The sequence below is a fragment of the Taurulus bubalis genome, assembly GCF_910589615.1.
Source record: "Taurulus bubalis genome assembly, chromosome: 2".
In the NCBI taxonomy this organism is placed as follows: Eukaryota; Metazoa; Chordata; class Actinopteri; order Perciformes; family Cottidae; genus Taurulus; species Taurulus bubalis.
Genome location: NC_136590.1, coordinates 12,996,326 through 13,010,649, shown reverse-complemented (window position 1 = coordinate 13,010,649; position 14,324 = coordinate 12,996,326). Strand labels below are relative to the sequence as shown.

Sequence of the window (14,324 nt, the reverse complement as noted above, 5' to 3'; positions counted from 1 at the left end):
TTCTCTGAGCGCTCTCACTCCAAGAGAGGTGTGCATGTTCAGGTTTACCTGGTGGAAAGATTATTTCAGTGTTTAGCTTAGACCAACAGTGCCGTCTCCTCAAAGTAGTCTCATAATGGTTGTATAACAGTATGACATGACATGGTAAAATATATATATATATATATATATATATATATATATATATATATATATATATATATATAATTTTTTTTATTAAAAAAAGGCGGGCATTATACATATTATGGTATATAAGTGTAATATATTATGAAGTGATTATTATTTATTTAACACACATACAAAAACTCACATAATCTATCTATCTATCTATCTATCTATCTATCTATTTATACCAAAAAACGTTGCAGTCGCCGGCGAGTCGCAGCTGACACGTCGCAGACACGTCGCAGACTCACTGGGTGCCGGTGTCACAAGGAGGTGCTCGGCCTTACTGTAGGATATAGTGCACTTTCTGTTTATTTAGGCAAATGAAGTGGATTTTCTGTTTATTTAATTGCATTTTCTGTTTCTATTTTTTGGGTTAAGTGCATTTCTGTTTCTATTTTATGGGAAAAAGTGCCATTAATTTTTCTATTTTTCTTAAACCACTACAATGATTCCTATAACAAGCTGGTTTTGTTCTTAGGAGTCGGCCCCCATTTGATTTAGTGGGGTCTCATGTTTCCAAAAGCCTGTTTTCAATGTGTTATGCTGTTTGACCTGAATGTCCCCACCATAAACAGCCTCTTGTATTCTGTTGTTTGTGGATTTTAAAGTGAGGCATATTTCTTTGGTCAGACAGTGTGAACAGGGTTAATGTTCGTTCAAGTTAATGTCTGAGTTTTATATGCCATTTTGTTTTACATGTTTACAATACACTATGTGGAAAGGCTAAGAGATGCCCTTTATTGAAAATAAAGTGATGAAAGGGCCATGATGTTTGTCCATGTATCTTTGCGGTAAATTTGGACATTTGCTTAAAAAAAAAAAGAAAGTAAAGTAACTAGTAGTGAAGTTACTTTTCAAATGCAGTAACTAGTAAAGTAATCTAGTTACAATTTTCAGAAGCAACTCGTAACTTTTTCTGAGTAACTACTCCAACACTGTTGATAGTCACGTGACCCACAATTCACAATGAAGAACAATTCTCAATTCTCCTGTGTGTTCCAGTAGATGCCACTCTAACATGGACTATTCGTAGATAATGTATTAATAAGTAGATACACAGCCTTTCCTTTCTTTGCAGACTTTTATTAGGTTCCTGTGTTTTCTTTTGAATATCTATATATTATATCTATACTATATATATCTATGGAATCAATTCGAATTTGTACAAGGACTATTGGCACACTCCTTTCAAACAGCTCAACAAGAGCATACTCAGACTTCCTTGCAGTATATATTTGGATTTATTGCATGTTTTAAACAGAATACCAAATTCCCTCTATTTAAACGCAAGTGGAATAATGATGTTATACATAAGTCAATCTGGTTGCTAAACCAAAATAACTAACTAAGGTCTGAATCCAGAAGATATGATGTGTCGTGGTCCGTTGCAAATATTCTTTTAAAGTACTTTATGTCATATATTTTATGCGTTGATGATTATCTTTTAAGACGTTTAACAATAATTCAATTGACACCAAATACTATTTCCACATATCAGATTTACTCAAGAATGTAATACTTTTTTGTATTTGGGTAATGATGATAATATAAGAATACTTTTTTCAAACCTCATCTCTGAATGTTTGTAGTTCAAACTCGTGTTAAATTATCAACCTTTTTAAAACGTGAACAACACATCAGAATTAAAGGCCCTTGAATACATATTCATTACACACAGTTTTATTTTCATTAAAGGGATCCAAGGCCTTCACAAAAGGGTTGACTCTTGGTAGCTATACAGTACTAACACAACGCACAATGACAACAGAAACAACACAGAGGACTTGTGTGAACGAGTGAAAAGACAAATAAATAAGAGTTGAAAGACATTTCATTTGAGATTAAACTGAGATGCATCAACAAAACCAATAGTCAGAGGAAAGTGAGCAGAGGTTAAAACCCTGCAAAGCACAGTAACGCTTTTGTACAATACTCGATTCATTTCTGCAAGTAACTGATTGTCTACAGCTTCTTATTTTTGGTCATGCACAGTTGATAATGTCATTGCTATTGTATCAACAGTGTTGCAAAAATTTCACAGTTTTTTCATATTTTTTATTTTTATTTTTAATCTCCTATACCTCCCAGCTTTGATTGTCAGTCTCTGAAGTGTTTGATGGTTTGAAGGCAGCCTCTTTGTTTGCTGTGTAAGGAATCTTGATTGTCTCTGGCTGATAGATATGGTTCATTAGTGATGTACAAAAAGTCTGTCCCTGCCAATCAAAAGTATGGTTCACTGCTGAATCTATGATTATGTTAAGATCGATCAGACAAAAAGTCTATATATCAAAGAGAAAATGTAATGGCTTTGCTGTAGTTTTTGGCAAAAGTGATCTAGGATTCTAGGAAACTTGTAAATGAGTCATATGTTTGTGTCCAGCCTAGAATCGGACAATATCTGATAGCAATGTTGACATGGTGTGTCCCTAACGATATCATTTTTGTGCTTTGAAGATGATTCAAGTCCCACAACGTGCTACATTCTTCCCTCCCAAAAACGTCTGACAATATTTCACAGTTATCTTCATCATACACATATGTCTGTACAAAAATATGCAGTATTAGTCTTAGTGTAATGTTGCTGGCAGGGTAGGCAGGATTTATTTTTAAGTTTTTAAGTTTTAGTAAAAGTGATCGCTTTAAGCAAGTTGAAAATCTTTAAGGTATCCTCACACAGTTTATGCTTATGGAACAAGCTTGCTATCACAACATCACTGAGCTGCTCAAGTAACATGAAACCGTGGTTACACTTCACAATACAGACATCTGCTGGCATTTACTTAGTACAACTGAATCACTTATTAATTTCTGTGTGGTAGAATTATAATCATAATCCTGCCATTTGCTCAGCATGTATAAGAAAAAAAAATACTTTTTCCACTTTTGATATTTGAAAATTTAAGGGTGCAGTTCATGAAGCTGTCTTTTTATTCTTTTTTTTATGAACTTGGGAGACATTTAAGTTAATGGGCAGAGGGCTTGTAGTAACGTCAGGTCGGATAAACCTTGTTTGAACATGTAACAAAATAATCTAAACTCAAAAGTACACTTATCGGCTTTTTAGAGCTTTCAGCCACATCTCCGTGTATTTGTGATTTTCTCTTTTTTTTTTTGGTAAAGTAAAAGTCAAAAGGTAAATAATAATAATAAAAAAAAACTTTAAAGGAGTCCAATGCTAATCCTCAACTATCTGGTGATAAAACGCACCGTCACATGTTGTATATCCACAGACAAGTAACCTACACCCAATTTAAACCTGATCCTAATCCTGACTTTATTTTAATCCTAAACATACCTCAAACTAATCCTAGATCTAATCCTGATGATCCCTATGTGTAATACACTATCCAAACAAAAGAGTGCAACCTGATAATACGAAGCAAATACCAGTATGACCAGAGTACTGTCAAGTGCAACCAAAGCTGCTCTTGTCTGAATTTGTAAACATTTAATGCATTTCGGGATCTGCAACTCGGTGAGGCTCTCTCTATAGCTCAGTCCTGTGATTCCTTAATACCCGTGTCACCCCATATTCTTTTCTTGACACTTTTTTGTTACGTGCCCCTTTATTCTCTCCTTCTTTTGTTGGCAGCCATTGTCTGTTGTTCACTGTAATCTGGCCCAGTACTGACCCAGGTTATGACTCATGCTCTGCTGATCAGCTCCTGGAACCTGGACCGGCACTGAAACGCCGGGCGATATGAGCCCTGGATGGAAGAGAGGGAGAAGACAGACAGATGCAATTACTCAGTCTGAGGAGTTTCAATCCTGCAAGCAGTCAGAGACACAACACACAGTCATAACGTAAAGTCTCCGCCCCTGTTGAATGAAATCATATCTACCACAGAAATACTCACCAGTGTTGGAGTTGGCCGAGGACGGAGTCTGCAGATGAGGGGAGGAGTACGCCGATGAGTCAAAGCTGCGCGGGGTAGAGGGGGATGGAGGTAACATGCAGGAGTAGGAGGAGGCCGACTGGGGAGGAATAGACTGAGAGAGTGGAGGAGAAAAATTTGGGTTAGATAAATATTGAAACCTATATATACCCTATAAACCTATACCCTCTAAACTCTCTTTTTGTATATTGCTGTCTGTTACAACATGTAATGTAATGGCAGTTTAAAGTGGCAGCAGTTTCAGGTTGACCACAAAGAGGTGCTAGAGTGGTGTTGTATAGTAGGAGGAAAGCACAGCAGCGGCCCACATTCTTTGCAAAATTATTTCACGTTTCTTATTTTTATGTTTCTTGTTCTGCATTTCCTTCTTCCATTGATACTTGTTGTTTTGTATTATTCTGTGGCTACTACAACTACAACAGCCCAATGGGTATTTGAATAAAGGATAAAGGATTACTAAGCAAGAAAAAGAGACAAATGTCTGCTGACTGATTTATGCAGTCAATATTATTTAATGCACAGATGTAAATATTAATATTTTGATTTTGTTCTGGCACCCATACATTACATTTTATAGATATTCATGTAAAATAAGAAAAAAATATATGAATTTTGTTCGTGGTGCTATTAGGTGCCTTTTGCAAAAAAACTAGTTAAACATTTTTTTTTTAGGATGATCCGGAAACAATGGCTTGACCTGCAAAGATCCTTTGACCCCCCCTGATTAATTGTGTTCATCACACAGTGAAGCTCTAACACTAAAACTTTTATTGTTACAAAATGTGCCTACTAGGAAGCCTTTCCATTGTCAATCTTGGAGTAATGAGTGAGTCTATTTAGGAATGAATTTCATAATTAGTCAAGATCACATTTAAAATGTATTATTATTCATTTATAATTCGAACATTTCTAGATTGACTTATTTCTGTCTCTTTTAAGCTTTTTTAAGCTATTATTATCTTTGTTGTTTGTATTATAATTCTTACTTCTATTCATAATAAATAATGACATTTTGATAACAACAATCTTAAGAGTCGTAGCAGTAGTATTTATATTTGCAGTAGTCTTAATTTATTTATGTATTTATTTTTATAATCGTATACTTTATACCCTTGACGTATAGAAGTACATAAACACGCTCTGCTCTGTGACGATGACCTGCTTTAGTAAAGTTTGGAAGGTGCTGATGAATGATGAATGATGAAATGTCCAACCTGGACTCCAGATGAGAAAACTGACAGGGAGCTGTAGCTGGGCAGGGACGACTCAGCCTGACTCAACATGGACCCTGGAGAGAGACACGCAACGCATGATGGTAAGCACACACAAACACACACACACACGAACACGCAACACGGGAAGGAAACATCTTGCAGTGGAAATATAGATGCTTGTGCTCTACTTGAGAAACTAATGGTTTGCCAGCTTGCAAATGTAAATGCTTTAGCTAGAACTGATGTGCTGGACAAATGAGCCAATGAACACATATAGTGTAATTAGTCTTGTGTGTAGTGTGTTTACCTGAACTGCTGCCGTGCTGCTGATGGTAGACAGATGTGTTGAAGGAAGTGGTCAGAGGGGCTTGGCTCTGTGAACAGGAAGTCACACCCCCTGACCTCCTTTGATTGCGAAGCTTCTCTTCCCTCCTCCACTTGGCTCTTCGGTTTGAGAACCACACCTGTCAATCAAAGAATTCTGTCAGGCTTCTCGTGACAATCTACATGTTGTTACATGTTGATCATCAGAGGTGTGCAAATAAAATCCTAGTTCTCTTACCTGTATCCTGGCCTCCGGTAAATCAATCTTGTTTGCCAATCTCTCCCTTGCAAAGACATCTGGGTAATGTGTCCTTTCAAACTCTGTGGAAGATATTAACTAATGTCAAACACACGGTGCGAGTCTTAATCGAGGATGACAGGACTACAGGGAGCAGGGAGCCTAATAACCCTTGCTGCGTGTTGTTAGCACGTTTTTAATTAATCTGTTTCTGTGAACAGAAAGACTACAGTAAATTCAAACATAAATTCATTATAATCGCCTATTAATTATTGGCAGATGTATATTGACAGATTTGCATCTGCATATCAAGTAATTAATGCTTAAAATCATTAATTATCTTGTCATGGAATACACAAATCCAGGAAGCTGAGATGTATCCTTACAACCATAGTTGAAATATTTATCTGTTGCACTTTGAATAAATTATTTATCATTATGGAACACGCAGAAAGTTCATATCAAGTTGAGAAGCTGCCATAGCACTTTATTTCAAAGTAGGCTGACTAAAATTAAGCTAAAAAAATCTTTATAGTTTTTAATTTTGTCATCATTTATTTTCTAAATTCTGAGTATCTATATCTGGCCCTATGTCTCACGTAACAGCAGGAACCTTTAATTAAAATGGTCAGTACTCCTATCTGGTGTTCTGATTTACAGCATATAACCGTCACAGAGGCTTGAGGTGAGTACAGTCCTGACTCAGCCGTGAGTTTGTATCAATGAGACTTTCTGTATCTGAGTATCATTTCTCATTGTGGCAGTTAATTTAAAGTTGACAAAGTGCTGACATTTTTATTGTTGACAAGTCTAAACGAGAATATGCCTCACCCTCTAACTGACAGTCTGAGTCATCCGAATGAACTCCTAAGTTGCAGGTCTGGTAATGGAGAAGTCTTTATAGATCTGAGCTGTCTACAAATATGATGCTTAACATTATTTTAGCAAGTCAATAAAATGTAGAAACCCAGACAAATAAATACGTGTATATGTGTGTGTGTGTGTGTGTGTGTGTGTGTGTGTGTGTGTGTGTGTGTGTGTGTGTGTGTGTGTGTGTGTGTGTGTGTGTATTAATATATATAATATTGACATATGACCAGCATTGTAAATATCCAAAGACTTAAGTTCATACTGGTAACACATGGTTTATAAATCCATATTGCAACGACAGCTCTATAAATTAAGTCTGTCTCACAAATTGTTATAATTGGCTTGGTTATAATTGGCATCTGTGTCAACACATGATTGTTATTGTGCCTTGGCCATGCACTGAGGTCAGTGTACCTCATTAATGTCATTTGTACTGAGTGACCACAGTGATACATTTCCACTCGGCTGCACAGTGGACATTGCGTCCTTATTTAGCTCAAGGGCCTGCTGCAGCCATATCCAGTCAAGGGTGCCTTTCTGATCCCTCTCTGTGGATATCGTGCTACGAGGACCGGATCTCACTGCATAATCCATCCATAGTAATGATGCATTATCAAAACTCTGCTGTACATGCTGCCGGAGGCTTTTTGGAGCAGAACAGGAATATTTGTGGGGTTAAGATTATGGATAATTTGCATCTAGAAGTGATCATGGGAGGCAACGTTTGCTCTCCCATGCAGGGATTGATTCAAATCCTACTGCGCATCAAATATTTCCTCATAATTTCTCATATTTATGTCCCCTGCCATTTCCCAAAAAGCTGTAAACAAGGTGTAAAGACTACAGTCCAATAGCAAAGGTGTTGGCAGGGGGTAAAAGAAGCAGGACAAGCTGCGTCGTGACACTGGTGTGGCTCGTGCCCACGGAGGGCAGCAATTGGCTGAACAGCAAAGACAGAGCTGTGCGTGCTTGCATGGCCTGACCTTTCTCCAGAGCCTCGATCTGCTCCTGTGTGAAGCTGGTCCTGTTCCTCTGCAGCTTCCTCTTGAGCTGCAGCCTCAGCTGAGACTCCTCGCCCTCGTCCCTCTCCACAGGGACTCCTCGCCCTCTGCCTGTTCCCCCTCCCCCGGCCTCCCCCCCCATGCTGCCCTCTGTGTCCAGCAGACAGCCCTCAGACACTGGCAGAGAAGAAGGTGAAAAAAGAGATGTGGGAGTGTCAGGAGAATTCCTACATTGGCTATTAGATTAACAGAATGTGCAGATTCATGCATTGAACTAACAGGAAGTTAGTGAAACACAAGTGACTGCTGCTTTTAATGTGGTTGACATTCTGTGACATTAAACTGATGACCTGTGAGCATTGACATATGTTGTAAATCTCCCCTCACCTGTGCTGTGTTGCGTCTGAACGTTGGTGGGGTCATGGTACCAGTTATTAGGCCCACTCCAGTTTGAGCCGCTCTGCAGGTTCAGCATGGTTAACTTCTCATACATGCTACGAGTGTCCAAAACACCATGAAGAGAAATGAAAGCAGCCCTGTCCTGTCCGCCCCTGCTTACTGTCACCTTTGGCACCTCTCTCCCTCCTTCGATCCTCCAATCCTTCCTCCTGGAGGGGGGTTAGGGGAAGGAACGAAGAGGAGAAGAAGAAGGAGGGGTTCATATCGCATGAGTTCACACATGGTAGGCATTGTGGTGAATTAGCCTCATGATGACAGACAGAAATGGAGTTAGTTACATGCTCGCTGTCGTACCGTGTGTGTGTTATACATTGGTATGCTAGTATACCATGGGGAGCAAAGGTACATTAGAGCCCACTCTGAAAGCCATGACATTTATTATGCTACTTGCTTTTAGCTCTATCTCTGCTGGTAAGCACGAGCTCGCATGCACACATGTATGCATGAAAAAACAATGCATTTACGTGTAGCCGCGAACTGGCATTGCACACACACACACACACACACACACACACACACACACACACACAGCGGCTTCATGAAGAAGACATTCAAACCAAACCCATGTTAAACTTTCAGGAGAAGACATTAAGGGCTTAAATATGTCCATGAGCATCCTTATCTGCAAAATAAATACAAGTCTAACTATGCGGAGAATAAAAGCTTTTCTCTGCTCTTCATAGCATCTCGCATTCCCCATTTTTTTTAGAAACTTCCTTTTTGGAGAGGAATGCAAAGGTCAATACTGAACCAAATCTCACAAACTAATGATGTCAAAGGTCAAACTTAATTAATTTGGGTGAAGCATATTATATTAAACTCCATGAATTGTCTTAAGATGGCAAAGTAACTTGAGGTCTATCTCTAAGCCTCTACCAAAGTCCACTTTAAAGAAGCACAGAATGATACCACATACAAGAGCTGAAAAGACAGATTTTTTTGCAAACTTACCAAGTGTCCAGGTGAAATGAAGTGGTGGGTCCTGTGTATTACTTTCCTCCTCTGTGGACCTTAATTCCCCTCTTCCCCCTACGTCCCTTGTTCTCCAGCTTTGTTGACAATAACTGTGTGTATGTGTGTAAAGCAGAGAGTAGGAGAGAGATGGAGAGAGTTAGACAGGGTGAGAGAGAGTGGAAGAGGAAGAGGGGGGGCTCTGGAGAGAAATGCGTCTGCGGGCACTCTTGTCCTCCAAGCGATGGAGAGAGAGAGAGAGAGAAAGAGAGAGAGAGAGAGAGAGAAAGAGGAAGAGAGAGAGAGAGAGGGAGAGAGAGGGAGCCACCGAGGGGTGACAAAGTGAGTCAACATCAGTGTCAAGTTTGAACTTAATGCCAGCAAGAGGAGGAGGGGAGGCCGAGAGAGTGGAGCATAAAGCACAGATAATGGAGAAATAGTGGATGATAAATAGATGATGGAATTCAATTTTAACCATAAATTGCACATAAAAACTGAGTATAATCGGTCAAGTGTGCTAGTTTTTCACACAAACACACGTGCAACCAGTCAACTCATATTATTAGATTAAACTCAAAGTTCACACTAGCAAGGACTCATTTTCATTGATCCCCATTTTGATGTTTTAAAACTTTGATAAAGAAAGCTTTGACATGTCCACATGCATCTGCTATCATATTCTATTGTAAAATAAAACATTAACTGCACACATAAGCAGATATGTTTAGGCAAGAATAATGTATAAATTATTATAAATATTAAGAAGCAGACATTATTAGTATTATTATATTGATTTTAGTATCTGTTGAAGACACTAAAGATGTATACATAGTTGTAAAACAAATGTATGTACGAAGAGATATTTCTCTGTAATAATAAGTAGTAATAGTAAGCTTAATAATAAGTTATTATATTGATTGTTCTATCTGCTTGAGGCCCTAATATGATGTCACACATCAAACATGTTAATAGTCCTATTACAATACATTCCATTATTGATTTTCCAATCTATTTGTAAAACTGATAAACTACAATATGGAAAAAGATCATGGCACAGTCTGTATCATTAATAATACATATTAAAATGTTTTATTATGTAGCAACAATGTTAGAAAAACCTAAATATATTAATAATATTATATATGTATATATATATAAGAATAAAAAAGCAAAATCTTGTTACGGATAATATCAGTTAAATATGCCGTTTTACAAAAGCATGCTCTGCATTTGTTTGTCTTTGCTTTCATTATTTAATAATCTCCTGGTTTATTTCTTTATTGGTTCATAAAACTGCAGAAAATTTATTTATTTTGCTTTTGCAATTTTAAGCTATTAGTGTACTGTCGGACCAAAACCCAAAGATGTCCAAAGTTGCATGTAAAATGCAAAAAAAAAGCAGCACATTCGCGTAAATGTAAAATTATTGAAAATCAATTGTCAAAAGAGTTGGAGTTTACATTTGGTCGGTCATCTAATTCATTATTTGATTAATTACATTTTCAGCTCTATGTCGACCCCATCTTCTTTTCTTGATCAGCTATTTTATGCTCATAAGGATTGAGTTACTTATCCTAGCACCAGTGTTTTAGGCCTACAGTGCAGTAAAGATGCTGTAGATAATAGAGTTACTGCAATATATTTTGTAAGGGCTAAAATCTGCAGATAGTTTAGGTGTAGCAGTGTTTACCAGAACACGTATTGTTCCCTCACAACAAAGGTATTGTTCTCCTGCCATAAAACACTGAGCTTAAAGCTATGGGACAATAAACAAAGGCATTGTCTGGCCCCAGAGCGGGTTAAAGGAGCAGCACACAGAAACCCTTGGCAATCGGCACACAAGGTCTATGTGAGGCGTAAGTAATGACGCAGGTATGACGGTATGTATGGTCGAGTCAAAGAGCGAGAGCAGAGTAGAACCGGGGTTTAAATGCATCTCTTTGCAGCGGACGGAAGAGAAGAAGAGAGAGATGGAAGATGGAAGCAGGGAGACAGGGGAGAGAGATAGAGAGAGTGAAGAGGAAGTATGTGACTTTGGGGTGGGTGTTGGGGCTTGGGGATGGGGAGGGTGCCAGCTTGTTTTATTTCCGGTTGACAAGACTTTGCGCTCCCTTTCTCTCTGTCGCTCCCTCTCTCTTTCATACTATGCTATTCTTTCTCCGCTGCCCCCATCGCTCTGCCCCCCCCCCGCCCCCCCCTTTCTCTGTTACTTTCCTCCAAGATGTGCCTTGGAGAAAGGAAAGGACTTGACAAGTTCAAAGGTAAAAAGAAGTAAGAACGATGGTGGAGGAAGCATTAAGGTCCTTTAGTTAAGTAAAAGTACCAATATCACACTATACAAATACGCCATTACAAGAAAAAGTCCTATATTTTAATTGAGTAAAAGTACAAATGTGTTATCAGCTAAATGTTCTCTAAGTTGCTGCCCATTATGCAGAATGAAGACATATTATAGTATGTATTATGTTATTGCATTGTCATTATTTATATTTGTTTTCAATTTGTTTTTGCCTTCATTATAGGAAGGCTGAGGACAGGAAAGGGGGAGAGAGAGAGTACGACATGCAACAAAGTGCCGTGGGTTGGATTCAAACCCTTCTACCAGGTGAGCTTTACTGGGAGCAATTGCATTATTATCACTGATACATACACAGCATTTTCATGTTCATAGCTGGTCGAGAGGGAGCTCCAATAAGCTCCTCTATCCAATGCTGGATAGCGTCATCTATTTACGATGCTTTAGAGGTTACAAGATCACGTGTAAAATCATATTCTGCATATTAACTATATCTATCAAATACATGTTGTGGAATACAAAATACCATATCTGCCTCAATAATATTCAGTGTAGTAGAAGTAGGCTATTAAGTAGCAAAACAAATATTGTACAAGTACCACAGAATTGTACTTTTGTCGAGTACTTATGCAAATATACTGAACATGAAAATGGAAAATACAGGAGTGAAAGTTGAGTAACAAAACTGCTTCTAATAATAATAAAGTTGTAATACCCCCCTACCACACACACACACACACACACACACACACACACACACACACACACACACACACACACACACACACACACACACACAGACACACACACACACACACACACACACACACACTTATCATCCCACCCCCCTTGTTTCCTATCTGGCTACCCGATTTGTTTTTCCTTTATTCAGAAATCATTGTTGCATCTTATTGTGTTCCAGTTGTTGGAATGTGGCTTAACCTATGTGATCCCTATGTGCTGAGTGCAATAACGTGTGTGTGAGTGTCTGTGTGTGTGTGTGTGTGTGTGTGTGTGTGTGTGTGTGTGTGTGTGTGTGTGTGTGTGTGTGTGTGTGTGTGTGTGTGTGTGTGTGTGTGTGTGTGTGTGTGAGGCGGCGCGTGCTTCACTGCAAAGATTCATGTAGCTTCAGGACATGCATTTTTTTTAGTGCATCTTGTTAGTTCATTCCTGTCACCTCTCTCTCTCTCTCTCTTTCTCTCTCTCGCCATCCCTTGCTTTTTCAGCGCTGAAGGGGGATGGGGAAGGGGTGGTGGACGAGCCTGGGAGGGGAGTAGAGGGGGAGGCGGTGGCGGTGGAGGCAGTCACCATGGTTACAATGCCACGACAAATATTCATCAAGTCGTTGAAATAAAAACAAACTGGAGTGCATTATAATTGCTCTTACTTACTGGATCCTATAATGTGTTCATATATTATGAGTGAGATGAGCAGACTGGATGGGGCTCACACATAAAAAGACACTGCTAGGGATATAGTTTTTTAAGTGAACATCAGCTGACACACATGAGACACACTCACACACATTTCAAGTCTTAGTGTATAACTTTATCTTTCCGTTACCTGTTTATGGAATTCCCTATGAGTACTTTGGTGAGTCTCTCCTTTCCTTTCTCTTTGTCCCTCCATCTCTCTCTCTTCCTCTACTGTTGTGTAGCCCGAGGCGATACTGTGATGTGTCCTCCCTCTGTCCCTCCCTCCCTCTCCCTCTCTCTCTGTCCCTGTCACCTTCAATTGCTCTGTGAAACTAGACACACTGCCTGGGGCAGTGAGGCAGGGAGGGAGGGAAGAGAGGAAAAGAGAAAAAGGAAAAGAGAAACAGACCGACAGCTTCATAGACAGACAGAAGAAATAAACATGTGGTGTCATGTAAAAGAAAAAGGAAAAATGGGCTAACCACAGCCCAGATGTGTGGCACACTCCAAAAAAACAAAACAATCGAATGAGTTATGTTAATGTTCATATTCCAACCAAAAACATACACTCAATAGAATTAGCACTGGAACCATAAATTACATATACACATCTACCCAATAGAAGACAGTGTTTGACCTTTGACCTGGGTGGTTTATGATGTGGCTTAATCTCAAATACCTGTTAAACTGGTTCATAGTTTCTACCTGCAGGCGAAACTTGAAGCACTACTTGTCACTATACGAGCACAGGGTAAAGTGTGCTTAACACATTGGTTTTATGATTTAACATAGGTGGTTGTTTTGATCCAGAAATTGCTCATAAATATTGAGTGCAATTGGCAGTCAAGTGTGTATGTTCTTAACATAAAAGCTAAACCAAATTACATTTAAAGAGGTTTTTTGCTTTGATCATCATTTATATTTATACAACAGAGATCTTTAAATCTCCGATCAAGCTTTGACATGTCCAGGCGCATCTGTAAAGTTGTAGCTAACATACGAATATGCAATATTTGTTCGGCCATAATAATTGATAATATTAAGCTTAACAACACATTATATTTACTCATATCTGCTCTTGTCATTGATATGATGAACATGTCAAATACCGAAGATATTTTATACATCATCATATAAATACCCAAATAAATTTAAAGAAAACATCATGCTTCATATAACATAGAGGTACTCCTTGTTCTGCCAAGTAAATGCTCCAATGCGACAATGCAACAGTTCGACTCTGTGGACTATATAGTTAATATAAAAAACTGCATTACTTCCCTTTGTCTGGGATTGAGCCCCGAACAAACTGTTGCAGGTCGATAAAATACAAAAATGCCCATTTTGTCGGACGAAGAGTTTCATTTTATTTAGTAAAGTGACCAATTCAGGAGGAGAATCTGATTTGTCTGCGGTTGCGTTCCATAAATGTCATTGGCTCAGGTGAACCAGGAGGGCGGGACAACAGTTTTGATTGGGTGTAGTTCTGTGC

At 38.7% G+C, this 14,324-nt stretch overlaps 1 protein-coding gene across 1 annotated transcript; it reads right to left on the bottom strand.

The window, feature by feature from the left end:
- Positions 1-3,774: 3,774 nt before the first annotated feature.
- Positions 3,775-8,204, bottom strand: pax10 (paired box 10; the record flags this gene model as incomplete). The annotated part of the gene is made up of 7 exons (XM_079236601.1): positions 3,775-3,875; positions 4,026-4,158; positions 5,279-5,352; positions 5,586-5,742; positions 5,841-5,923; positions 7,694-7,888; positions 8,099-8,204. 7 exons carry the CDS (start codon positions 8,202-8,204, stop codon positions 3,775-3,777), a joined length of 849 nt encoding a protein of 282 aa, XP_079092727.1.
- Positions 8,205-14,324: the final 6,120 nt, after the last annotated feature.